Source organism: Delphinapterus leucas, chromosome 2 (assembly GCF_059928025.1).
Source record: "Delphinapterus leucas isolate spDelLeu-1000000601 "Yukka" chromosome 2, BTC_Dleu_Yukka2, whole genome shotgun sequence".
Classification (NCBI taxonomy): domain Eukaryota; kingdom Metazoa; phylum Chordata; class Mammalia; order Artiodactyla; family Monodontidae; genus Delphinapterus; species Delphinapterus leucas.
In genome coordinates, this window is record NC_143130.1 from 66,698,487 (window position 1) to 66,723,462 (window position 24,976).

The following is a 24,976-nucleotide window of genomic DNA, read 5'->3' on the forward strand; positions in this document are numbered from 1 at the left end:
TATAAAATTAAGTGGAAGATTTTGAATGCAAGGGCAATTACTCTGCCAAATGGTATTATAAGTTAGTGTCTACTTTAAACCCAGCAGTATGCTAGAAGGTAAGATATGATTTTCAGTGAGTTTACAGTCCTGTTACTGATAAATTTTAAGACTCATGGTTCTGAGTTAATATAGATAATTGGGGCCATAAAAGTACAGGTTCTGTTCAGATTTTCATCAGACACAGACATTCATTTCTACAGAGAATTTAATGATAAAGCAGTCATATCATGTGGTTATTCAAGCCGAATTAAATTTTCACAGACTAACACTATACCATCTTTATGGTTTGGGGCATACTTCTTTTAGCTTGATAACAATTTCTTATTCTGCCAGTGTTGATTTTATTCTAAAAATTTTAAACTAAGACCACAGATGAAAGCTACAGAGAGATTTCAGAATGAAAATTTGCTTATCAATAGGACCATCTCAGTATAAAACAAAGTAATGAGGTACTCATCACTGGGTGGCTACTTATCAGGTGTTTTATAATGATTAGAGTAAAGGCCCCTTCTTCTGAGACTGATTCTAAAGATTTGGGGATTTGGTATTTTCCCTTTCTCATTATCAAATCCATTTCTTTGACCTGACTTGTTAGACTATATTTCATGCTATACTTTTAAGACTGCTGCCATGAGATATCTGCTAGGAATTGAAATGTAATCCTGTTGTTTTATCCTAAGTGTCACGAAGGAAGCCTTAAACAGTGGAAATCCTCAACTCCATAAACAAGATGAACCAGCTTGGAAACCTGTGAAGTTAACTGGGCCGGGCCAAAGAGAGGTAAGTATTGACTTTTGTTTTATTTATCTTCTATGCAAAATAGGTGCACGCTGTTTTGGAAATTATTATTCTTGTAGGTAGAGCACCTCATCTACTCATTTACTCCCAAGTGTTTATAGAGAAAGAAGCCATGAATTAAGTCTGTTACACTTAGAGAGGAATACTTCAGGCAGGGAAGGGTGCCTAAAAATCCAGATTATATTTACAAAAAAGAAGTTGCTGAGGAAAAGAAGGCAACTTATGCAAGTGACTTTGGTGACTCATTATGGCAGTGAAAGATGACTTCCTTGGCTATGGAGAAGAACAGTATAGATTTAGCTTCCATTCTTATTCTTTGTCCAGAGTAATGAATATGGATTGCTTTTGGTTATCGCTGTCACTTCTAGTGGAAAGGGCACAGGGGTGGAGGGGATGTTTCAAGAAATTCATGAGCTCTCTGATGTCTTTCATTGGCATCGTCTCCCAAAAACCAAAACAAAACATTTTTGTGTTATTTGTTTTATCATTTGGTCAAGCAGGTTGCCAGACCGGCCCATAAAAAGAAAGCTCGAATGGCGCGGACGCGCTCCGATTTCTTGACTAGAGGTACTTTTGCCGATGGGGAGGGGGATACAGAGGAAGATGATTACGATGACATTATTGAGCCCCTTCTCTCCCTTGACCAAGCTTCTCACTCTGAGCTAGGGCCTGCACCCAGCCTGGGTCAGGCCTCTCACAGTGACTCCGAAATGGTAATTTTACAGCAATATAAGAAAAATAGGCAACAAGCAAATCTGATGGGAATAGTCTTTGCTAATCTAAAGCTAACCTTCACAGCTTCTTCTCCGTATAACGGCTTGTACATGGGAAACCTCAGTGAACAAAGCAACTAAAGCGAAACCTTAATTTACAAGGACTTGGATAAAGGGCACTTTAACAGTATATGTCAAATCATAAATTAGGCAAAAAATATTAAAGTTATTTAACTTAGCACTAATGTAGGAGTTTTCTGTTATATCTTAAAAGGTCTAGAGCAGGGAGGCTCAAAATTTTTTTTTGTAAAGGGCCAGATAGTAAATGTTTTAGACTTTATGGGTTATACAGTCTCTGTTGCAACTGCTTAACTCTGTTACTGTAGAGTGGAAACAGCCATAGGCAATAAGTAAACAAAGGCACATGGCTATGTTCCAATAAAATTATTTACAAAAACAGGCAATGGGGCTGTATTTGACCTGCTGGTCATAGTTTCTTGATCCCTCCATGGTCTAGTGAATAGGGTATATAAAAAATAATCCAGTAGCTTTTAACTGAAATGGTATTCTCTTTTCTTTTCTTTTCTTTTTGGCTTTAAACTTGCTTCCCCTCTGCATTTTTTAGTAATAGAAAATAAACATGAATTTTAAAAAATTTAATAAGCAATGCCAAAAATGTCTTCCTGGGCCAACCGAGCCAACTAAAAGGCTATAGATAATGTGAATTTGTCTTAATCACAAATTACAACATTGGAGTTATGTTTGAATAAAGCTGCATTAAGAAAATAACTATTATCATATCTCAGCCAAAATTAGGCATATATAGTTTGATAAGTACAAATGTTTATGGGTATAAAGTGTTTGATTTTGGAATTGTCCTGGAAAATACAATATGAGTACCGTGTATGTCTATTATGTACTAAAACATTATCACTGAGGAGGTGGAATGATATGCATTTTATTTCCATGCATATCCTTAATTAAGTTGGGTCTCTAATGTTTTTCTTTAGTATCTGTTCATTATGGGAGAAACATTTTAGGATGGTCTTCTTTTGACTCATTAAATATTTTATCTTTGAGCTGTTTTAAAAGCTATTTGATGGTTCCAAAGACCTAGTTAATTAAAATTTTTGCTAAGTTCCAGAATATTCTCATTGTCTTTATCTTTTATTGGAGGTGGACCCAGTTTTTAAATGATAATATTGATATTCTAAGAAAGGAAAAATAAAAACAACAACAAAAACAGAAAAATGCATGACCAGTTCTCTCATTAGACAAATGAGTCATTATCCTGAGCCAAACTGTAGGACTGTAAAAGTTGCAGCCTGTATATCCATTGATATATATAATTAGAACCAAAGCGTTCTCTTCAGTGTAGGATAAAATAACTCCACTTTGGAGGTGCCCTGTTTTTGAGTTATAAATAATGAAATATACTCTATCATATGCTTAGTTGTTAAAGATGAAATTATGTAATGGAGCAAACTAATTTTAATGAAAAGCACTGCTATATATTTTTAGTGTAAATAGGGAACATGCTTAAATTATTCTCCAAAGTGTACATAGATTTTTCATTTGTTGAAGAATTTAGCATTTATAATTGCTGTTTTGTTCCTGAGAGTTTCCTTTGTTACAAACCTTAGTCCTTTTGGTGGTAGAATTCTTTCTCACTGAGAATCACTGAGATGAACCAGGAAGTTGGGCTTTCTGCTTGGAGCATTCAGCCCCTTTAAGGGTTCTAGCTGGTAGTCTCTGCCTGTGATTCTGTTCACCTGCTTGACAGTCACTGCATGCCAGTAGTTGTAGAGCACCCTCCTGCACAGTGTGTTAGTCACCTCGCCAGCTTTCTCACTGTCCTTCTGTTTCATCACTAGCTATTTTAGGAATAGGTGGTGGTGGTTGTTTCTGGTGAACACTTGCATGAAGAAGCTTTGCTTTTTAGAATGTGCTGATAGATACTTACTGGGGTTGGGGGTGGGAAGGGTAGGGACAGTTTTAAAGTGTGTTTCTGTTTGTTTATCTTGAAAATATGCCATGTTCTAATGTTATCTGATATTGTGAAAAATGAAGTCTAATTGTTTCTAAATGGAATCTACTGAATTCTCAAAATCCACATATCTTCAGGATTTTAAATGGGCTTGATTTTCTGGGCACATGATTTTTTAAAAAACTGGATAGTTTTTGTTTTTTCTCTGGACAAAGTGATTTTAATAACTGACATTTGCTAAGAAGTGTGTCTGTCTTCGAGGAAGCCATCCACTGACCTTTCCAGTTGTGAAATAACTGATCTAATGAGATAAAGACAGTTAGAAATGAATTACCTGAAGGGGATTTGATAAGCATTACCTCCTGAGCTGGTGAATTGTTAATTAGTTGTTACCTGCTGTGGAGGAGTTGAGGTGAGAGTAGTAGTTTCCCTCCTTATGACTTTAGTGTTTTTTTTAAACTTCCTACTTTTAACTCTGCCATTTGAGTAACTGTTTAGTCTCTGTATGCTGCTTTCACTTAGTTTTTATACCTCCCATGTTTTATTTTATTTTTTTAACATCTTTATTGGAGTATAATTGCTTTACAATGGTGTGTTAGTTTCTGCTGTATAACAAAGTGAATCAGCTATACATATGCATAGATCCGCATATCGCCTCCCTCGTGCGTCTCCCTCCCACCCTCCCTATCCCACCCCTCTAGGTCGACACAAAGCACTGAGCTGATCTCCCTGTGCTATGCGGCTGCTTCCCACTAGCTATCTATTTTGCATTTGGTAGTGTATATATGTCCATGCCACTCTCTCACTTCGTCCCAGCTTACCCTTACCTCTCCCTATACCCTCAAGTCCATTCTCTACATCTGCGTCTTTATTCCTGTCCTGCCCCTAGGTTCTTCAGAACCTTTTTTTTTTTTTTTAGATTCCATATATATGTGTTAGCATACGGTATTTGTTTTTCTCTTTCTGACTTCACTCTGTATGACAGACTCTAGGTCCATCCACCTCACTACAAATAACTCAATTTCGTTTCTTTTTATGGCTGAGTAATATTCCATTGTATATATGTGCCACATTTTCTTTATCCATTCATCTGTTGATGGACACTTAGGTTGCTTCCATGTCCTGGCTATTGTAACTAGTGCTGCAGTGAACACTGTGGTACATGTATCTCCAGAATGTACAAGCAGCTCAATATCACAAAAACAAACAACCCAATCCAAAAATGGGCAGAAGACCTAAATAGACATTTCTTCAAAGAAGACATACAGATGGGCAACAAATACATGAAAAGAATGTCAACATCACTAATTAGAGAAATGCAAATCAAAACCACAATGAGGTATCACCTCACACTGTTTAGAATGGCCATCATCAGAAAATCTACAAACAGTAAATGCTGGAGAGGGTGTGGAGAAAAGGGAACCCTCTTGCACTATTGGTGGGAATGTAAATTGATATAGCCACAATGGAGAACAGTATGGAGGTTCCTTAAAAAACTACAAATAGAACTACCATATGACCCAGATATCGCATTACTGGGCATATACCCTGAGAAAACCATAATTCAAAAAGAGACATGTACCACAGTGTTCATTGCAGCTCTATTTACAATAGCCAGGACATGGAAGCAACCTAAGTGTCCATCGACAGATGAATGGATAAAGAAGATGTGGCACATATATACAATGGAATATTACTGCTAAGCAATATTTTTAAGGTGGCTTTCATATCGTCTTTTAGTCTCTGAATCATCTGGATGGTGAATGAGTTAATAAAATCATTTCTATCACTTATTTGTAGGATTGGTATAGGTAACAGTTTTCTCTGTATAGTTTCTTCTACCGTTCGCTAGACTTAAAGCAATCATCTCCATGGGTATGACTCCCAAATAGCTCTCCAGAATTTGTTGACTTTATCTACAGTATGCTAAAACTAAGTTTTTCATTTCCCCCCAAAACTCCTATACTTCTTATATTCCTATTTCTGTTTGTTTTTCTCTGAGATACTCTTCAATCCTTATCTGTGTTGAATTTTCCTTCTCTTTACTATCCACTCCACAAAAAACTGCCAGAAAAAAAACATTTATCAAGGCTAAATTTATTAGCTTATTTTACAGTAAGGGAAAATCCATCTTGACTAGGTCTTAGTAATTTCTCAGAAAGGGGAAGTCAGGAAAGGATATTTATAGGATTTTAGGGCCTAGGCTGGTGATTTTGAGGGTCTTACAAGTTGGAAAACCAGCTGAATTGAACAAAGTTTATGACATAAAAAGTTTAGATTGGTGGCCCCAGGACAGCAGCCACACTATTGAATACTCTTGGTATTTACTTATTTTTTAATATACTGTTTTCTATTTGATTTTGTCTAATTTCTTCAGGCCTGTTAGGTCTTTCTGGTTTTCTGTTTTGTTCTCGGTTTTTTATTGATTTTTTTTTTTTTTTTTTTTGGCTGCACCACACGGCTTGCAGGATCTCAGTTCCCCGAATAGGGATTGAACCCCGGCCACAGCAGTGAAAGCCCAGAATCCTAACCACTAGGTCACCAGGGAACTCCATAGACTTAGTATTAATATGTGTATTTTATTCCCCCCAAAAGTCAGGGACAGTTCATAGCATTGCGACTCTCCACTGTTTGATTTGGTAGAATTTCCCTATGAAACCATCTGGGGTTGATACTTTTTTGTGACATAATTCTTTTATTATAAGTTCCTCTATTTCTTCTAGGAAAGTTAGTCTTTAAAGCTTTCTGTCTAATGGGGGCAATTTTGGCAACTAGTTTTTTCCATTTCAGCTAACTTTCATAATTTATTTGCCTAGAGGTCTGGAAAGTAGTCTCATGATTTTAAAAAATTCTCTGTTTCAATCGTTATTTCCCTTTTGTCATTTCTTATTTTGTAGATTTTTTTCCCCTTACCTAGTCGTTTATTTTGTTAATTTTTTCCAAAGTAACAGGATTTGGTTTATTTATCATACCTACTTTTTTTTTCATTCTCCACTGATTTCTGCTTTTACGTTTATTATTTATTTTATTATGCTGTTTTTGGTTTACTTTCTTATTTTTCTAGCTTTTGAGCGGTTAATTTAATTCATTTATATATTTTTATCGATACAGGTTTGTAAGGCTATGGTTTTTCCTCTGATCACACTTCAGATGTATCTTGTTTACTCTAATATGTAAAGGATTTATTATTTTTTAAGAAAATCTGTAATTTTAGTTTCTTTTTTTACCCAAAACTTGTTTAATAAAAATTTTTGAGTTTTCAGATGAAGAGCCTTTTTTGTTTTTTAATTTCTCTTAGTTTCTAGTTTTATTGTATTCTGATGAAAGACTTTATGATGCTTCTGTTTGATCAAATTTACTGGTATTTTCTTCATTACTTAGTATATGATCAGTTTTTGTGAATGTACCATGTGCATTTTTTAAATTGAAATGTAGTTGACGTACAATATTATGTTACTTTTGGATATACTATGTAATGACTTGACATTTGCATACATTATGAAATGATCACCATGATAAGTCTCGTAACCATCTGTCCCCATACAAAGTTATTATAATATTACTGACCATATTCCTTATGCTGTATATACATCCCCATGACTTGCTTACTATTAAACTGGAGGTTTGTACCTCTTAATCCCCTACACATATTTCGCCCACCTCTCCTACCCCACTCCCTTCTGGCAACCACCCATTTGTTCTCTGTATCTATGAGTCTGTTTTCATTTTGTTCAGTTTGTTTGTTTTGTTTTTTCGATTCTGCACATGAGTGAGATCATGCAGTTTTTGTCTTTGACTGACTTATTTCACTTAGCATAATACCCTCTAGATCTGTACATGTTGTCTCAAATGACAATAATTAATTTTTTAATGGCTTAGTAATATTCTATTGTTTATATATACCACATCTTTTTTATCCAGTCATCTATTGATGGGCACTTAGGTTGCTTCTATAGCTTGTCTATTGTAAATAATACTTCAGTGGACACTGGAGTGCATATATCTTATGTTAGTGTGGGTTTTTTCCTTTGGATAAATACCCAGAAGTGGAATTGCTGGATCATATCATAGTTCTATTTTTAATTTTTTGAGGAACCTCCATATTGTTTTCCATAGTGGCCATACCAATTTACATTCCCACCAACAGTGAACGAGGGTTCCCTTTTATCCACATCCTTGCCAACACTTGTTATTTGTTGAATGTGTATTTGATAAGAAGGTATATTCTCTATTCAGAGTATAAAATTTCAATATATATCTGTAAGCTCTACCTTATTAATTACGTTGTTTGCCTTCTACGTCCTTATTATTTTTGATCTGTCTTATACAGAATGTGTTAACGTCTCCTGTTATTCATTGTGAATTGTGGCTTTTAGTATTAAGAAGTGTCCTTTGTCAGATTCCATGTTTTTTGCTTGAATCCTACATAAATAATAATATCACAGCCTCTGTTTTCTTATTATTTCCACTTGCCTAGAATACTTTTGCTCACCCCTTTAGTTTTAGCTTTTCTGGATCCTTTTGTCTAGAGGTGTGTTTTTTTGTGCAGTATAGTTGGGCCCTGCTTTGTGAGCCAAATTAAAAAATTTTTCCTTAATAGGTGAGTTAAATCTATCCATATTTATTAATGTAACTGATAGATTAATTCTCCACTGTTTCTTATAATTTTGTTACTATTATGTTAAATTTTCTGTGTTTATGTTACTTTTCTTTGATCTTTTATTTTTTTAATTTCTTTTGTTGTTTAGGAGAGGTTGTGTTCTTGTTTTGTTGATTGTTTACCTTTATATATAACTTTTAAAAATGCCTTTAATATTTTTTAATTTAACCAATTATACTCTAATTAGTCATTTTAAAATAAATAATATTAATTCTCACCTATTGTGACACAACTGTTGATGAATTATTCTAGTCTCTATTCCCTTCTACTCCTATTTTTTAGGCTTTTATTTCTACTTTGTCAGAACATATAATTTTATATATGATTCTTTCACTGTAGTCCCTACCTTTGTTTTTGATCTATTATTAAATGTATTAATTATCACTTCAAATATTTTGCAGAAGCTTCCCTGTTTATCTCTTGGTTGGATGAAGCTCTTCCCCTTAGTAGATGACTTACGAAGGGCCATCAATATGGAATTCCCCAAGATCTTTCTATGGCCTTGATGTTTGAAGGGACATCTTGGCTGCATATAAAGTCCTTGATTCATATTTTCTTTCTCTGAGTTTTTTGAAAGTGCTATTTTATTGTTGTCTTACTTTATTTGTTACTGTTGGTAAGTCTATTACCAGTCTAAATCTCTTGCCCTTATAAGTTATTTGATGTTTTTACTTGCATGCCTTCAGTTTCTTCTTTATATTTAAAGTTTAAGATATGTCTTTAAATCGATCATTACAGATTAATTATCCTGTATATCTGCAGGACTCTGTCAGTGTGTAAATTCTGGTCTTGCCTTATTTTTGAAAAGTTTTACTGGATGATAGTTTTAAATATTGTGTTCTGTTGTTTTGTTCTTCTTGTTTAGGGATTGCAATTACAAACAAGTATTTTTCTTTTCCTATCGTCCATTTCAACTACCTTCTCTCTGACCATTTTTCCTTGTTTCTTTATATCATTTTATATTTTTTTGTTATCTTCCTGCTTTTGTCCCCTTTAAATTTTCCATTTGTGCTTTTTCTCCCTTAGGCGTCTCATAAGTTAATCTTCATTTCACTTTCTTATTGATTGATTGATTGCTGTGTCCTAGCTGCTGCACGCAGGCCTTCTGCAGTCACAGCAAGTAGGGGCCTCGCACCACAGTGGCCTCTCCAGCTGCAGAGCACAGGCTCCAGCCACACGGGCCTCATCAGTTGTGGCACGTGGGCTCGGCAGCTGTGGCTCACGGGCTCCAGAGTGCAGGCTCAACAGTTGTGCTGCACGGGCACAGCTGCTCCACAGCACGTGGGATCCTCCCGGACCAGGGACTGAACCCATATCCCCTGCACTGGCAGGCAGACTCCCAACCACTGTGCCACCAAAGGCCTTTACTGTCTTTTTATTTCTTTCATGAGTTCATTCAACTCTACTTTCATTTCTACCCAGTTTTTGCTCTCTCAGCGTTAACTGTTCATTATCTTGATAGCTGCTGTTTCTTCTTTTTTGGCTGCATTGGGTCTTAATTGCTGCACTTGGGCTTTCTCTAGTTGTGGCGAGTGGGGGCTACTCCTCGTTGCAGTGCGTGGGCTTCTCATAATGGTGGCTTCTCTTGCTGCAGAGCACAGGCTCTAAGCACGTGGGCTTCCGTAGTTGCAGCACATGGGCTCAGTAGTTGTAGCTCACGGGCTCTAGACTGCAGGCTCGGTAGTTGTGGCGCATGAGCTTAGTTGCTCCACGGCATGTGGGACCTTCCTGGACCAGGGATTGAACCCATGTCACCTGCATTGGCAGGTGGATTCTTTTTTTTTGTTTTTTTTAACATTTCTATTGCAGTATAATTGCTTTACAATGGTGTGTTAGTTTCTGCTTTATAACAAAGTGAATCAGCTATACATATACATATATCCACATATCTCCTCCCTGTTGTGTCTCCCACCACCCTCCCTATCCCACCCCTCTAGGTGGTCACAAAGCACTGAGCTGATCTCCCTGTGCTATGTGGCTCCTTTCCACTAGCTAGCTATTTTACATTTGATAGTATATAAGTCCATGTCACTCTCTCACTTTGTCCCAGCTTACCCTTCCCCTCCCTGTGTCCTCAAGTCCATTCTCTATGTCTGCGTCTTTATTCCTGTCCTGCCCCTAGGTTCTTCAGATCCATGTTTTTTTTTTTAGATTCCGTATATATGTGTTAGCATACGCTATTTGTTTTTCTCTTTCTGACTTCACTCTGTATGACAATCTCTAGGTCCATCCACCTCACGACAAATGACTGAATTTCATTTCTTTTTATGGCTGAGTAATATTCCATTGTATATATGTGTAACATCTTTTTTTCAAACATTTTTATTGGAGTATAATTGCTTGGCAGTGGTGTGTTAGTTTCTGCTTTATAACAAAATGAATCAGTTATACATATACATATATACCCATATCTCTTCCCGCTTGCATCTCCCTCCCTCCCACCCTCCCTATCCCACCATTCTATCTGGTCACAAAACACCGAGCTGACCTCCCTGTGCTATGTGACTGCTTCCCACTAGCTATCGATATTTTACATTTGGTAGTGTATATATGCCCATATATACACTACCACTCTCTCACTTTATCCCAGCTTACCTTTCCCCCTCCCCATGTCTCCAAGTCCATTCTCTAGTAGGTCTGCGTCTTTATTCCCATCTTGCCCCTAGTTTCTTCATGACGTTTTCTCTTTTTTTTAGATTCCGTATATATGTGTTAGCATACGCTATTTGTTTTTCTCTTTCTGACTTCACTCTGTATGACAGTCTCTAGGTCCATCCACCTCACTACAAATAACTCAATTTCATTTCTTTTCATGGCTGAGTAATATTCCAATATTCCATTGTATATATGTGCCACATCTTCTTTACCCATTCATCTGTCGATAGACACTTAGGTTGCTTCCATGTCCTGGCTGTTGTAAATAGAGCTGCAGTGAACACTGTGGTACATGACTCTTTTTGCATTATGGTTTTCTCAGGGTATAAGCCCAGTAATGTGACATCTGGGTCATATGGTAGTTCTATTTTTAGTTTTTTAAGAACCTCCATACTGTTCTCCATAGTGGCTGTATCAATTTACATTCCCAACAATACTGCAAGAGGGTTCCCTTTTCTCCACACCCTCTCCAGCATTTATTGTTTGTAGATTTTTTGATGATGGCCATTCTGACTGGTGTGGGGTGATACCTCATTGTAGTTTTGATTTGCATTTCTCTAATGATTAGGGATGTTGAGCATCCTTTCATGTGTTTGTTGGCAAACTGTATATCTTCTTTGGAGAAATGTCTATTTAGGTCTTCTGCCCATTTTCAGATTGGGTTGTTTGTTTTCTTGATATTAAACTGCATGAGCTGCTTGTAAATTTTGGAGATTAATCCTTTGTCAATTGCTTCATTTGCAAATATTTTCTCCCATTCTGAGGGTTGTCTTTTCATCTTGTTTATGGTTTCCTTTGCTGTGCAAAAGCTTTTAAATTTTATTAAGTCCCACTTGTTTATTTTTGTTTCCATTACTCTAGGAGATGGACCAAAAAAGATCTTGCTGTGATTTATGTCATAGAGTGTTCTTCTTATGTTTTCCTCTAACAGTTTTATAGTGTCTGGCCTTACATTTAGGTCTTTAATCCATTTTGAGTTTGTTTTTGTGTATGGTGTTAGGAAGTGTTCTAATTTCATAGTTTAACATGTACCTGTCCAGTTTTCCCAGCCCCACTTATAGAAGAGGCTGTCTTTTCTCCATTGTATATCCTTTCCTCCATTACCAAAAATAAGGTGACCACATGTGCATGGGTTTACCTCTGGACTTTCTATCTTGTTCCATTGATACGTATTTCTGTTTTTGTGCCAGTACCATACTGTCTTGATTACTGTAGCTTTATAGTATAGTCTGAAGTCAGGGAGCCTGATTCCTCCAGCTCTGTTTTTCTTTCTCAAGACTGGCTATTCGGGGTCTTTTGTGTTTCCCTACAAATTGTGAAATTTTTTGTTCTAGTTCTGTGAAAAATGCCAGTGGCAGTTTGATAGGGATTGCATTGAATCTGTAGATTGCTTTGGGTAGTAGAGTCATTTTCACAATGTTGATTCTTCCAATCCAAGAACATGGTATATCTCTCCATCTGTTTGTATCATCTTCATTTTCTTTCATCAGTGTCTTATAGTTTTCTGCATACAGGTCTTGTGTCTCCTTACATAGGTTTATTCCTAGGTATTCTATTCTTTTTGTTGCAGTGGTAAATGGGAGTGTTTCCTTAATTTCTCTTTCAGAATTTTCATCATTAGTGTATAGGAGTGCAAGAGATTTCTGCGCATTCATTTTGCATCCTGCTACTTTAACAACTTCATTGATTAGCTCTAGTAGTTTTCTGGTAGCATCTTTAGGTTTCTCTATGTATAGTATCATGTCATCTGCAAACAGTGACAGCTTTACTTCTTCTTTTCCTATTTGGATGCCTTTTATTTCTTTTTCTTCTCTGATTGCTGTGGCTAAAATTTCCAAAACTATGTTGAGTAAGAGTGGTGAGGGTGGGCAACCGTGTCTTGTTCCTGATCTTAGTGAAAATGTTTTCAGTTCTTCACCATTGAGAATGATGTTGGCTGTGGGTTTGTCATATATGGCCTTTATTATGTTGAGGTAGCTTCCCTCTATGCCTGCTTTCTAGAGGGTTTTTATCATAAATGGGCGTTGAATTTTGTCGAAAGCTTTCTCTGCATCTCTTGAGATGATCATATGGTTTTTCTTCTTCAGTTTGTTAATATGGTTTATCGCATTGATTGATTTGCATATATTGAAGAATCCTTGCATTCCTGGAATAAACCCCACTTGATCATGGTGTATGATCCTTTTAATGTGCTGTTGGATTCTGTTTGAAAGCATTTTGTTGAGGATTTTTGCATCATGTTCATCAGTGATATTGGCCTGTAGTTTTCTTTCTTTGTGACATCTTTGTCTGGTTTTGGTATCAGGGTGATGGTGGCCTCGTAGAATGAGTTTGGGAGTGGTCCTCCCTCTGCTACATTTTGGAAGAGTTTGAGAAGGATAGGTGTTAGTTCTTCTCTAAATGTTTGATAGAATTCGCCTCTGAAGCCACCTGGTCCTGGGCTTTTGTCTGTTGGAAGATTTTTAATCACAGTTTCAATTTCAGTGCTTGTGATTGGTCTGTTCATATTTTCTATTTCTTCCTGGTTCACTCTCGGCAGGTTGTGCATTTCTAAGAATTTGTCCATTTCTTCCAGGTTGTCCATTTTATTGGCATAGAGTTGCTTGTAGTAATCGCTCGTGATTCTTTGTATTTCTGCAGTGTCAGTTGTTACTTCTCCTTTTTCATTTCTGATTCTATTGAATTGAATCTTCTCCCTTTTTTTCTTTATAAGTCTGGCTAATGGTTTATCAATTTTGTTTATCTTCTCAAAGAACCAGCTCTTAGTTTTATTGATCTTTGCTATCGTTTCCTTCATTTCTTTTTCATTTATTTCTGATCTGATCTTTATGATTTCTTTCCTTCTGCTAACTTTGGTTTTTTTTTGTTCTTCTTTCTCTAGTTGCTTTAGGTGCAAGGTTAGGTTGTTTATTTGAGATGTTTCCTGTTTCTTAAGGTAGGATTATATTGCTATAAACTTCCCTCTTAGAACTGCTTTTGATGCATCCTATAGATTTTGGGTCATCGTGTCTCCATTGTCATTTGTTTCTAGGTATTTTTTGATTTTCTCTTTGATTTCTTCAGTGATCACTTGGTTATTAAGTAGTGTATTGTTTAGCCTTCATGTGTTTGTACTTTTTACAGATCTTTTCCTGTAATTGATATCTAGTCTCATAGTGTTGTGGTTGGAAAAGATGCTTGATACGATTTCAATTTTCTTAAATTTACCAAGACTTGATTTGTGACCCAAGATATGATCTATCCTGGAGAATGTTCCATGAGCACTTGAGAAGAATGTGTATTCTGTTGTTTTAGGATGGAATGTCCTATAAATATCAATTAAGTCCATCTTGTTTAATGTATCATTTAAAGCTTGTGTTTCCTTATTTATTTTCATTTTGGATGACCTGTCCATTGGTGTAAGTGAGGTGTTAAAGTCTCCCACTATTACTGTGTTACTGTCGATTTCCTCTTTTATAGCTGTTAGCATTTGCCTTAGTATTGAGGTGTTCCTATGTTGGGTGCATATATATTTATAATTGTTCTATCCTCTTCTTGTATTGATCTCTTGATCATTATGTAGTGTCCTTCCTTGCTCTTGTAACAATCTTTATTTTAATGTCTATTTTATCTGATATGAGTGTAGCTACTCCAGCTTTCTTTTGATTTCCATTTGCATGGAATATCTTTTTCCATCCCCTCACTTTCAGTCTGTATGTGTCCCTAGGTCTGAAGTGGGTCTCTTGTAGACAGCATATAGGTGGGTCTTGTTTTTGTATCCATTCAGCAAGCCTGTGTCTTTTGGTTGGAGCATTTAATCCATTCACGTTTAAGGTAATTATCGATATGCATGTTCCTATGACCATTTTCTTAATTGTTTTGGATTTGTTTTTGTAGATCCTTTTCTTCTCTTGTGTTTCCCACTTAGAGAAGTTCCTTTAGCATTTGTTGTAGAGCTGGTTTGGTCGTTCTGAATTCTCTTAGCTTTTTCTTGTCTGTAAAGCTTTTGATTTCTCCATCGAACCTCTGTGAGATCCTTGCAGGGTAGAGTAATCTTGGTTGTAGGTTCTTCCCTTTCAACACTTTAAGTATATCATGCCACTCCCTTCTGGCTTGTAGAGTTTCTGCTGAGAAATCAGCTGTTAACCTTATGGGAGTTCCCTTGTAAGTTATTTTTCGTTTTTCCCTTGCTGCTTTCAATAATTTTTCTTTGTCTTTAATTTTTGACAATTTGATTACTGTGTTTCTTGGCGTGTTTCTCCTTGTGTTTATCCTTTATGGGACTTGCGCTTCCTGGACTTGGGTGGCTATTTCCTTTCCCACGTTAGGGAAGTTTTCCACTATAATCTCTTCAAATATTTTCTCGGGTCCTTTCTCTCTCTCTTCTCCTTCTGGGACCTCTATAATGTGGATGTTTTTGTGTTTAATGTTGTCCCATAGGTCTCTTAGGCTGTCTTCATTTCTTTTCATTCTTTTTTCTTTATTCTGTTCCACAGCAGTGAATTCCACCATTTTGTCTTCCAGGTCACTTATCCGTTCTTCTGCCTCAGTTATTCTGCTATTGATTCCTTCTAGTGTAGTTTTCATTTCAGTTATTGTATTGTTCATCTCTGTTTGTTTGTTCTTTAATTCTTCTAGGTCTTTGTTAAACATTTCTTGCATCTTCTCGATCTCTGCGTCCATTATTTTTCCAAGGTCCTGGATCATCTTCACTATCATTATTCTGAATTCTTTTTCTGGAAGGTTGCCCATCTCCACTTCATTTAGTTGTTTTTCTGGGGTTTTATCTTGTCCCTTCCTCTGGTACATAGCCCTCTGCCTTTTCATCTTGTCTATCTTTCTGTGAATGTGGTTTTTGTCCCACAGTCTGCAGGGTTATAGTTCTTCTTGCTTCTGCTGTGTGTCCTCTGGTAGATGAGGCTCTCAAAAAGGCTTGATGGGAGGGACTGGTGGTGGGTAGAGCTGACTGTTGCTCTGTTGGGCAGAGTTCAGTAAAACTTTAATCCATTTGACTGTTGATGGGTGGGTCTGGGTTCCCTCCCTGTTGGTTGTTTGGCCTGAGGCAACCCAACACTAGAGCCTACCTGGGCTCTTTGGTGGGGCTAATGACAGACTCTGGGAGGGCTCACGCCAAGGAGTACTTCCCAGAACTTCTGCTGTCAGTGTCCTTGTCCCCACCCCTGCCTCTGCAGGAGACCCTCCAACACTAGCAGGTAGGTCTGGTTCAGTCTTCCCTGGGGTCACTGCTCCTTCCCTTGGGTCCCAATGCGCACACTACTTTGTGTGTGCCCTCCAAGAGTGGAGTCTCTGTTTCCCCCAGTCCTGTCGAAGTCCTGTAGTCAATTCTCACTAGGCTTCAAAGTCTGATTCTCTAGGAATCCCTCCCGTTGCTGGGCCCCCAGGTTGGGAAGCCTGACATGGGTCTCAGAACCTTCACTACAGTGGGTGGACTTCTGTGTTATAAGTGTTCTCCAGTTTGTGAGTCACCCACCCAGCAGTTATGGGACTTGATTTTATTGTGATTGTGCCCCTCCTACCATCTCACTGTGGCTCCTCTTTTGTCTTTGGATGTGGGGTATCTTGTTTGCTGAGTTCCAGTGTCTTCCTGTCAATGACTGTCCAGCAGCTAGTTGTGATTCTGGTGTTCTCGCAAGAGGGAGTGAGAGCACGTCCTTCTACTCTGCCATCTTGGTTCCTTTCCTCATCCCATGGATTTTGGGTCATTGTTTTTTCATTGTCATTTGTTTCTAGGTATTTTTTGATTTCCTCTTTGATTTCTTCAGTGATCTCTTGGTTATTTAGTAGTGTATTGTTTAGCCTCCATGTGTTTGTATTTTTCACAGATTTTTTTCCTGTAATTGATATCTAGTCTCATAGCATTGTGGTTGCAGAAGGTACTTGATATGATTTCAATTTTCTCAAATTTACCAAGGCTTGATTTATGACCCAAGATATCATCTGTCCTGGAGAATGTTCCATGAGCACTTGAGAAGCAAGTGTATTCTGTTGGTTTTGAATGGAATGTCCTATAAATTCCATTAAGTCCATCTTGTTTAATTTATCATTTAAAGTTTGTGTTTCCTTACTTATTTTCATTTTGGCTGATATGTCCTTTGGTGAAAGTGGGGTGTTAAAGTCCCCTACTATGTTTGTGTTACTGTCGATTTCCCCTTTTATGGCTGTTAGCATTTGCCTTATGTATTGAGGTGCTGCTATGTTGGGTGCAAAAATATTTACAATTGTTATATCTTCTTCTTGGATTGATCCCTTGATCATTATGTAGTGTCCTTCTTTGTCTCTTGTAAAAGTCTTTATTTTAAAGTCTATTTTGTCTGATATGAGTATTGCTACTCCAGCTTTCTTTTTATTTTCATTTGCATGGTATATCTTTTTCCATCCCCTCACTTTCAGTCTGTATGTGTCCCTAGGTCTGAAGTGGGTCTCTTGTAGACAGCATATATGTGGGTCTTGTTTTTGTATCCGTTCAGCCAATCTGTGTCTTTTGGTGGGAGCATTTAACCCATTTACATTTAAGGTAATTATCGATATGTATGTTCCTATTACCATTTTCTTAATTGTTTTGGGTTTGTTATTGTAGGTCTGTTCCTTCTCTTTTCTTTCCTGCCTAGAAGTTCCTTTAGCATTTGTTGTAAAGCTGGTTTGGTAGTGCTGAATTCTCTTAACTTTTGCTTGTCTATAAAGGTTTTAATTTTTCCGTCTAATCTGAATGAGATCCTTGCTGGGTAGAGTAATCTTGGCTGTAGGTTTTTCCCTTTCCTCACTTTAAATATGTGTTGTCACTTCCTTCTGGCTTGCAGAGTTTCTGTTGAAAGATCAGCTGTTAACCTTATGGGGTTTCCCTAGTATGTTATTTGTTGTTTTTCCCTTGCTGCTTTTAATATTTTTTCTTTGTATTTAATTTTTGATAGTTTTATTAATATGTGTCTTGGCGTGTTTCTCCTTGGATTTATCCTGTATGGGAGTCTCTGTGCTTCCTGAACTTGATTGACTATTTTCTTTCCCATATTAGGGAAGTTTTCAATGATAATGTCTTCAAATACTTTCTCAGTCCCTTTCTTTTTCTCTTCTTCTTCTGGGACCCCTATAATTCAAACGTTGGTGCATTTAATGTTGTCCCAGAGATCTCTAAGACTGTGCTCAATCCTTTTCATTCTTTTTTCTTTATTCTGCTCTGCAGTAGTGATTTCCACTATTTTATATTCCAGTTCACTTATCCATTCTTCTGCCTCAGTTATTCTGCTATTGATTCCATCTCCAGAATTGTTAATTTCATTTATTGTGTTGTTCATCATTGTTTGTTTGCTCTTTAGTCCTTTTCCGTTGTTGTTAAATGTTTCTTGTATTTTCTCCATTCTGTTTCCAAGATTTTGGATCATCTTTACTATCCTTACTCTGAATTCTTTTTCAGATAGACTGCCTATTTCCTCTTCATTTATTTGGTCTTGTGGGTTTTTACCTTGCTCCTTCATCTGCTGTGTGTTTCTCTGTCTTCTCATTTTGCTTAACTTACTGTGCTTGGGGTCTCGTTTTCGCTGGCTGCAGGTTCATAGTTCCTGTTGTTTTTGGTGTCTGTCCCCAGTGGCTAAGGTTGGTTCAGTGGGTTGTGTAGGCTTCCTGGTGGAGGGGACTGGTGCCTGTGTTCTCTTGGATGAGGCTGGATCTTGTCTTTCTGGTGTTCTGGAGTGTCTGCGACCTTGGTATGATTTTAGGCAGCCTCTCTGCTAATGGGTGGAGTTGTGTTCCTGTCTTGCTCGTTGTTTGGCATAGGGTGTCCAGCACTGTAGCTTGCTGGTTGTTGAGTGTAGCTGGGTCTTAGCATTGTGATGGAGTCTCTGGGAGAGCTTTCGCCATTTGATATTACGTGGAGCTGGGAGGTCTCTGGTCGATCAATGTCCTGAACTTGGCTTTCCCACCTCAGAGGCACAGGCCTGACACCCGGCCGGAGCAGGAAGACCCTGTCAGCCACACGGCTGGTCTCCACTTCTGCTGGTATTGAGGTTCACACCTCTAGCCTTTTGTTGGAGTCACCCCACTGATGAAGACAGGACCCTCAACAGCCGTTTGTCGGCAGGTGGATTCTTAACCACTGCACCACCAGTGAAGTCCCTGTTTCATATTATTTTGTCTAAGTTTTTGTTTTCTTTTGTTTTTGTTTTTGGTTGTTTCAGGCAAGAGTATAGAACAGGTTCTTGTTACTCCATCTTGGCCGGAAGCAGAAGTCTGTTCTTTAAATTTAGCAGCTCAGAATATTTGCTATTTCTGTTGATAAGGCCATAGTCATGCAGACCAAAAGGTTAAAGAAAAGATTATGACTGTATAAAAATGAAATATTAGAAAAATTACTTGAATAGGTAACAAGAAATTCTGTCCTCCAAATGGTATTGTCTTTAAAGGGGCACATTGTAAACAAATGGAGCAAGAGTTATCAATTGAAATTCAGGTCCTTTTTATAGCTATGTAAGTTCATAATTTAGACCATTAGTGAGTATAATGATATTTTATTCTTTGGTCTTTTGGTTTTTCTTATCTTCCTGTGTTCTAGATCTTTTAAATCCTTAACTGGATATAAGAATCTATAGTAGCAAGTTAGCCATAAAAATAATTATCATCTTTTTAGGGACAAATAAAAGAAGGTGTGAAAAACTATGCTTAGTATTCTAGATGTATCAGGTCCTGGATCTTTTGTCTCTATCTTTAGATGGTTTTGATTTTTTTCTTACTTTTCCACTTGATGTTCTTTTTTTTCTTTCACCCTACTTGATATTCTTTGTTAAATTGTTGGAAAACATGAGCTTGTAGGTCCTGTTTAGCATTTTCATTGACCCAAGTTCTCTTTACTTCAGATTACTGTATGAAGTTAATGGAGTTTTTAGTAGGTTTTTTTATCTTAATGCATCTCGGAGTAATATGAATGTATTTTTGAATGTTTTTAATAGGTGTAATTCTCAAATAATTCTATAACCTGAGTTTTAATTACAGTGCTATGATATAATTACTTGGTTTTAAGGTCTTTACATATGTAATTATTACAGACATCACAGCGTTTTTCCTCAGTTGATGAAGAAGCAAAGCTTCATAAGACCATGTCTCAAGGAGAGATTACGAAGTTGGCAGTGAGACAGAAGGCTTCAGATTCAGATATAAGGTATAAAGCATACACTGACTGTTATTAGGGGTAATATAATTTTATTTACTAATAGACCATAGTTAAATACTGAGCATCTTTTTAAAAGCATAATTGATAGAATAGCTATCAATTTTGAAAGTTTTGAAATTTGTTTTTCAACAAATACTAAGTACCTACTGTGTGACAGTAGCATAAATAATTCAGATATATATAATGAGCTTTGTCTTTTTATATGTTTAGCACTGTGATTTGGGCAAAGTCTTTACATCATTATATGACTTAGGATTTTTGGTTGTAAAAGAAAAGAGATTAGACCAGATTAGACTGAAAATATTTTCCAGTTTTGGACTTGGATCCTGTTCTGAGTTAAGTGTTTTACGAATGGAACTGGAAAAGACTTTCAGGAAAGAACTCTGTTCTCTTTAGGAGAGTATATGAAGTTTTTATTTATCAAGAATATGTCTTGGGCTTCCCTGGTGGCACAGTGGTTGAGAGTCTGCCTGCTAATGCAGGGGACACGGGTTTCAGCCCTGGTCTGGGAAGATCCCACATGCCGTGGAGCAACTAGGCCCGTGAGCCACAACTACTGAGCCTGTGCGTCTGGAGCCTGTGCTCCGCAACAGGAGAGGCCATGACAGTGAGAGGCCCGCGCACCACAATGAAGAGTGGCCCCCGCTTGCCACAACTAGAGAAAGCCCTTGCACAGAAATGAAGACCCAGCACGGCCAAAAATAAAAATAAATTAATTAAAAGAAGGTTCAAAAAAAAAAAAATGTCTTTGTCCCTTACCGTGTTACATAAGGCAATTAGGCCCTCACTGAACACTTGAATATCTCATTGAAATCTATCTGGTTCATAACCCTATTAAAGATCAGTTTCTCAATGACTGTAGAGGCATAATCCAAGGTAAGCCAAATCTAGAGCAGATTATGCTGGAGATCAAATTTTGGGAAACAAAATGTAACATAGAAAAAACATACAGGTGGAGATAGCAGATTAACTATATAAATTTAATTTCCACATCCTCCTAAAATAACAAAACCTATACAGGACAAAAACAACAGGAGACAGCAATAATAAAACAGGAGACAGCAATAATAAAAATGGAGACAGCAATAATAAAAACGTGGAATCCTAAAAGTAGATAGACAAATTTTAAATGTCTTTATAGATAGGAGAAAGTTGAATCCTAAACCAACTGGGTAAAACTGAGAAAGAAGCATCTGGCTGACTGGTCTTCCCCAATCCTAGCAGAAAACAGGAGATTTATTTTCTGGAAAGGATAAAACAGAAGATTTCTGCACTTGGAGGTAACCAGATACATTTGAGGTGGGGTACATATTTGGAACAGGGAGATCTAATGAATGTTTACATACTGAATGTTAAGATCCCCCAGATTTTTTTCTGTATTCAGCTTCCACGTTTCACATACCCTCTAAGCAGATGATTCAAAGAGTCTTTGGGACTTCCATCCAACCCTCATGGAAAGACCTAAAGATATTTCTATCAGGGGCTCTCCCTACAAATTGGACCAGCCAGCTAACCCTACAAGGACAACCACAGTTTGGAAGCCCCACCAATGCACACTAGACCTTCCAAGAAGCTTGTTTATACCCTACTTTTGATCACCACACATTTGAGGAGACATCAGAAGTGAAAGAATCTAAAACTAATTGATAAAATACAACTTGGAAGCAATAAACTATACAGGGGAAAGAAAACTTCAAGACAGACAAATACAGCTATCAGTAGACCTTCTGCATAAATAAATACAACTACATTCATGAAACCAAACAGAATACTTTAAAGGGAAACATTCATAATAAAAAAGAGTATTTGAAAATTGAAACTGTGATAGCATAAAGAAGTCAGAAGAGTTAGAAAGAAAGTTGAGGACATCTGTCAGAAAGTTGAGCCAAAAGACAAATGGATAGAAGAGACAAGAAAAGATAGGAAAATTAGAGGAGCAGTTCAGGACATCCAGTGACCCACTGATAGGAGCTCTGGAAAGATAGGACAAAGTAAAAATAAAGTAATTCAAATAAATTTCATGGAACTGAAGGACTTGAGTTTCTATAGATTGAAAGGACCCCCTGAGGGCCCAACATAATGAATGAAAATAGACCCATACCAAGAGACACGTCATCATAAACCAGTAGAGACAAAACATATCTCCATTATGATGGTGAAAGTAGCTTTTTAAGTGATGGTTGTACAGCAATCACTGAGGGAACCGTGCCAGATTAGAGCAGGTTAGATGGCTCTGGGAAAGATTTCTTCAAGAACATGGAACTGATGGTGTACCTACTATGTCTCAACATGTTTAGAGGAGATACTCATAAATGAGGAGACACTTGGAGGTGAATTGGATGTAGGAAAGTGAGCAAATGTAAAACAAAACACTAACTCTAGAAAAATATTGGTTATGGAGGGTACTGTATGTCTCAGTTGTGAATATTATTTACAGAGTAAAAAAAATAGTGAATACTACTAAAAGAAAATACTGTATATTGATCTAACTAAAATTATGATATTCTGTTGCAGGGATGTCTGTGTTTGTGGAGGGTATAGAACTGGAGTGTTGGAATATGCTTAATTATTATTTGTGGTCATAAATATGATAGCAATATAAGTATGGTAAATATTAAAAGAATCAGTTAAATAAATTCAAAAGGGTTGCTCTAGGGAGCAGAAAAGGAATGAGAATGGCAGGAGAATGCTATCATTTGTAATAAGTCTTGTAGAACAATTTCCCTTTATACTATATGGATGTATAGGATTAGTAATAAGCTATTAGAAAAAGAAGGAAGCATGGATAAAAGAACATGGGCTTCAAAAGCAGACAGACCTGATTTTAACTTCCATCTCCATCAGCCCTCTGAGCCTCAGGTTGCTCATGTGTAAAGTTAGGATAAAAATGCCTGTTTATCATGGTAGTTGTGAAAAGAAGGCATCATAAGTAAGGCATAGTGCCTGGCTCCTAGTTGATGCTCAAAAATAAAGGAACCAACAAATTAATGTACAAGTAGGCCTCCTAGTATGAGGTTAGGATACATACTATATGGTCAGTAAATGTGAACTGTTATTATCTCAGGATGTTTCTTTGATTTATATGATGGGAGACAGTATATAAGCACTAATGAGGCAATATAGAGCATAGTAGGTGTGATTCTCAACTTTGTTACTCACTGGCTGTATAACCTTGGGAAAGTTACCTAATGTTTAAGCTACCAGTTTTTCACCTGAAAAACGGTTATGGTTTGAATGTCAACTTGTTGTTATAGTTAATTAAGGTAATTCTATATAAGCACTTGTACCTGGAGCATGATAACAACTCAGATAAATGGTGGTTTTTGTTAACATTCCTGAGTCTCATTATTTCTGTATTCAAGATTCAAGATGAGGAAGCTATCATTTACCTTCCAGATGAAGTTTAAATGTACACTTGAAGATTAAATATGACTAAACTTAACTATGAAGGTTAAATGAATTAATTCACATGAAAGGTGTTTATATAACTTAAAGTGACGTACAGATATTGTCAATAGGACATGCTAATTTCCATTGTTACTTTTTTTGTTGTTGTTGTTGTTAACAGACCTCAGAGAGCTAAGATGAGATTCTGGGCCAAAGGGAAACAAGGGGAGAAGAAGACTACCAGAGTGAAACCTGCCACCCATTCGGAGGTTTCGGCACTCTTTGCTGGCTCAGATGTGATTCCAGCTCATCAGTTTCCAGATGGTAAAAATGGACAAAGGGTGGAGATTGTCTTCATAATTTCTGTTTACTCTTTCTGAAAGTTTACTATCCCTCTAGTATTTGTAATGGTAATCCTGTTGGTGAGATATTCTAATGAGATAGGACCAAGATTGTTAAGTCCCTCCTTAACTAACAGATAATTATAAAATTAAATTTTACCTATAATAGAAGTTTCAGGGAAATGTGGTACAAAACAGTGAAGTAACAACAACTTCAAGAATGACTGTGGGGCTTCCCTGGTGGCGCAGTGGTTGAGAGTCTGCCTGCCGATGCAGGGGACACGGGTTCGTGCCCCGGTCAGGGAAGATCCCACGTGCCGCGGAGCGGCTGGGCCGTGAGCCATGGCCACTGAGCCTGCGCGTCCGGAGCCTGTGCTCCGCAACGGGAGAGGCCACGACAGTAAGAGGCCCGCGTACCGCAAAAAAAAAAAAAAAAAAAAAAGAATGACTGTGAATCTTTGATTAGCCTCAGTTTTCTAAAGTGTAAAAATCTAACCATCATTCATTCACTTAACAAATGTATATTCCTAGTAAAAATTAATGACAGCAGCTAATTTTTGAGTGCTTACTACATACAAGGCACTGTACTAAGCATATTGTATGTATTAACTCGATTGATCCTCACAACAATTTTTTGAGGTTGGTATGATTATTATTCCCAGTTTATAGATAAGAAAGCTGAGGCACAGAGAGTTATTTGCTTATACACGTATAGCAATTGGCAGAGCTGAGATTTGAATTCAGGCAGTCTAGCTCCAGAGTCCGTATTCATAACCATTGTGCTGAAGTACCTATTATATGTTCCTGGGACTTTATAGTGGTAGCTGTTATTTTAACTTTTGGGGCCTCAATCATAGCACATTAGAAAATACCCAACAGTTAGTTCATCTGTTGAGATATGGCCTTTCTAAATACTAGAATTATTAACTCTCCAAGGATTCCAGTAGTCCCAGTATTAGAAGATTAGCCCATTCTTCCCAAGCCCTTTGCTCAAGCATGTATGAACGTTTTTAATTACCATGTAAAGATGCCAGCTATCTTAAACAGGGATATACATCAGAGGTGGATGTGTAGTAATGAGTGGGTAAAATACCGGTGGGTGGATGAAATATCAGTATTGAATAAAATAGAAAGAGGCCCTAGGAAGAAAGTTATTATGTCTAAGAAGAGATAGAACAGGCCCAGTTAAAATAAGTAAACAAAACTTCTCACATCTAGAATGAGATAAAAATAAAG

General features: G+C 37.1%; 1 protein-coding gene across 8 annotated transcripts in view; it reads left to right on the top strand.

Moving 5' to 3' along the window:
• MYO9A (myosin IXA) overlaps positions 1 to 24,976 on the top strand; it is a 269,595-nt gene that overhangs the window by 184,481 nt on the left and 60,138 nt on the right. For 5 of the 8 annotated variants that reach the window (XM_022579925.3, XM_022579928.3, XM_089904114.1 and 2 more), the window contains 4 exons: positions 723 to 822; positions 1,338 to 1,553; positions 19,888 to 20,000; positions 23,581 to 23,723. In XM_022579925.3, the coding sequence (XP_022435633.1) occupies positions 723 to 822; positions 1,338 to 1,553; positions 19,888 to 20,000; positions 23,581 to 23,723 (572 nt within the window). The remainder of the gene's footprint in view (positions 1 to 722; positions 823 to 1,337; positions 1,554 to 19,887; positions 20,001 to 23,580; positions 23,724 to 24,976) is intronic. The other 3 variants (XM_022579929.3, XM_089904123.1, XM_030761709.2) reach the window with 2 other exon arrangements.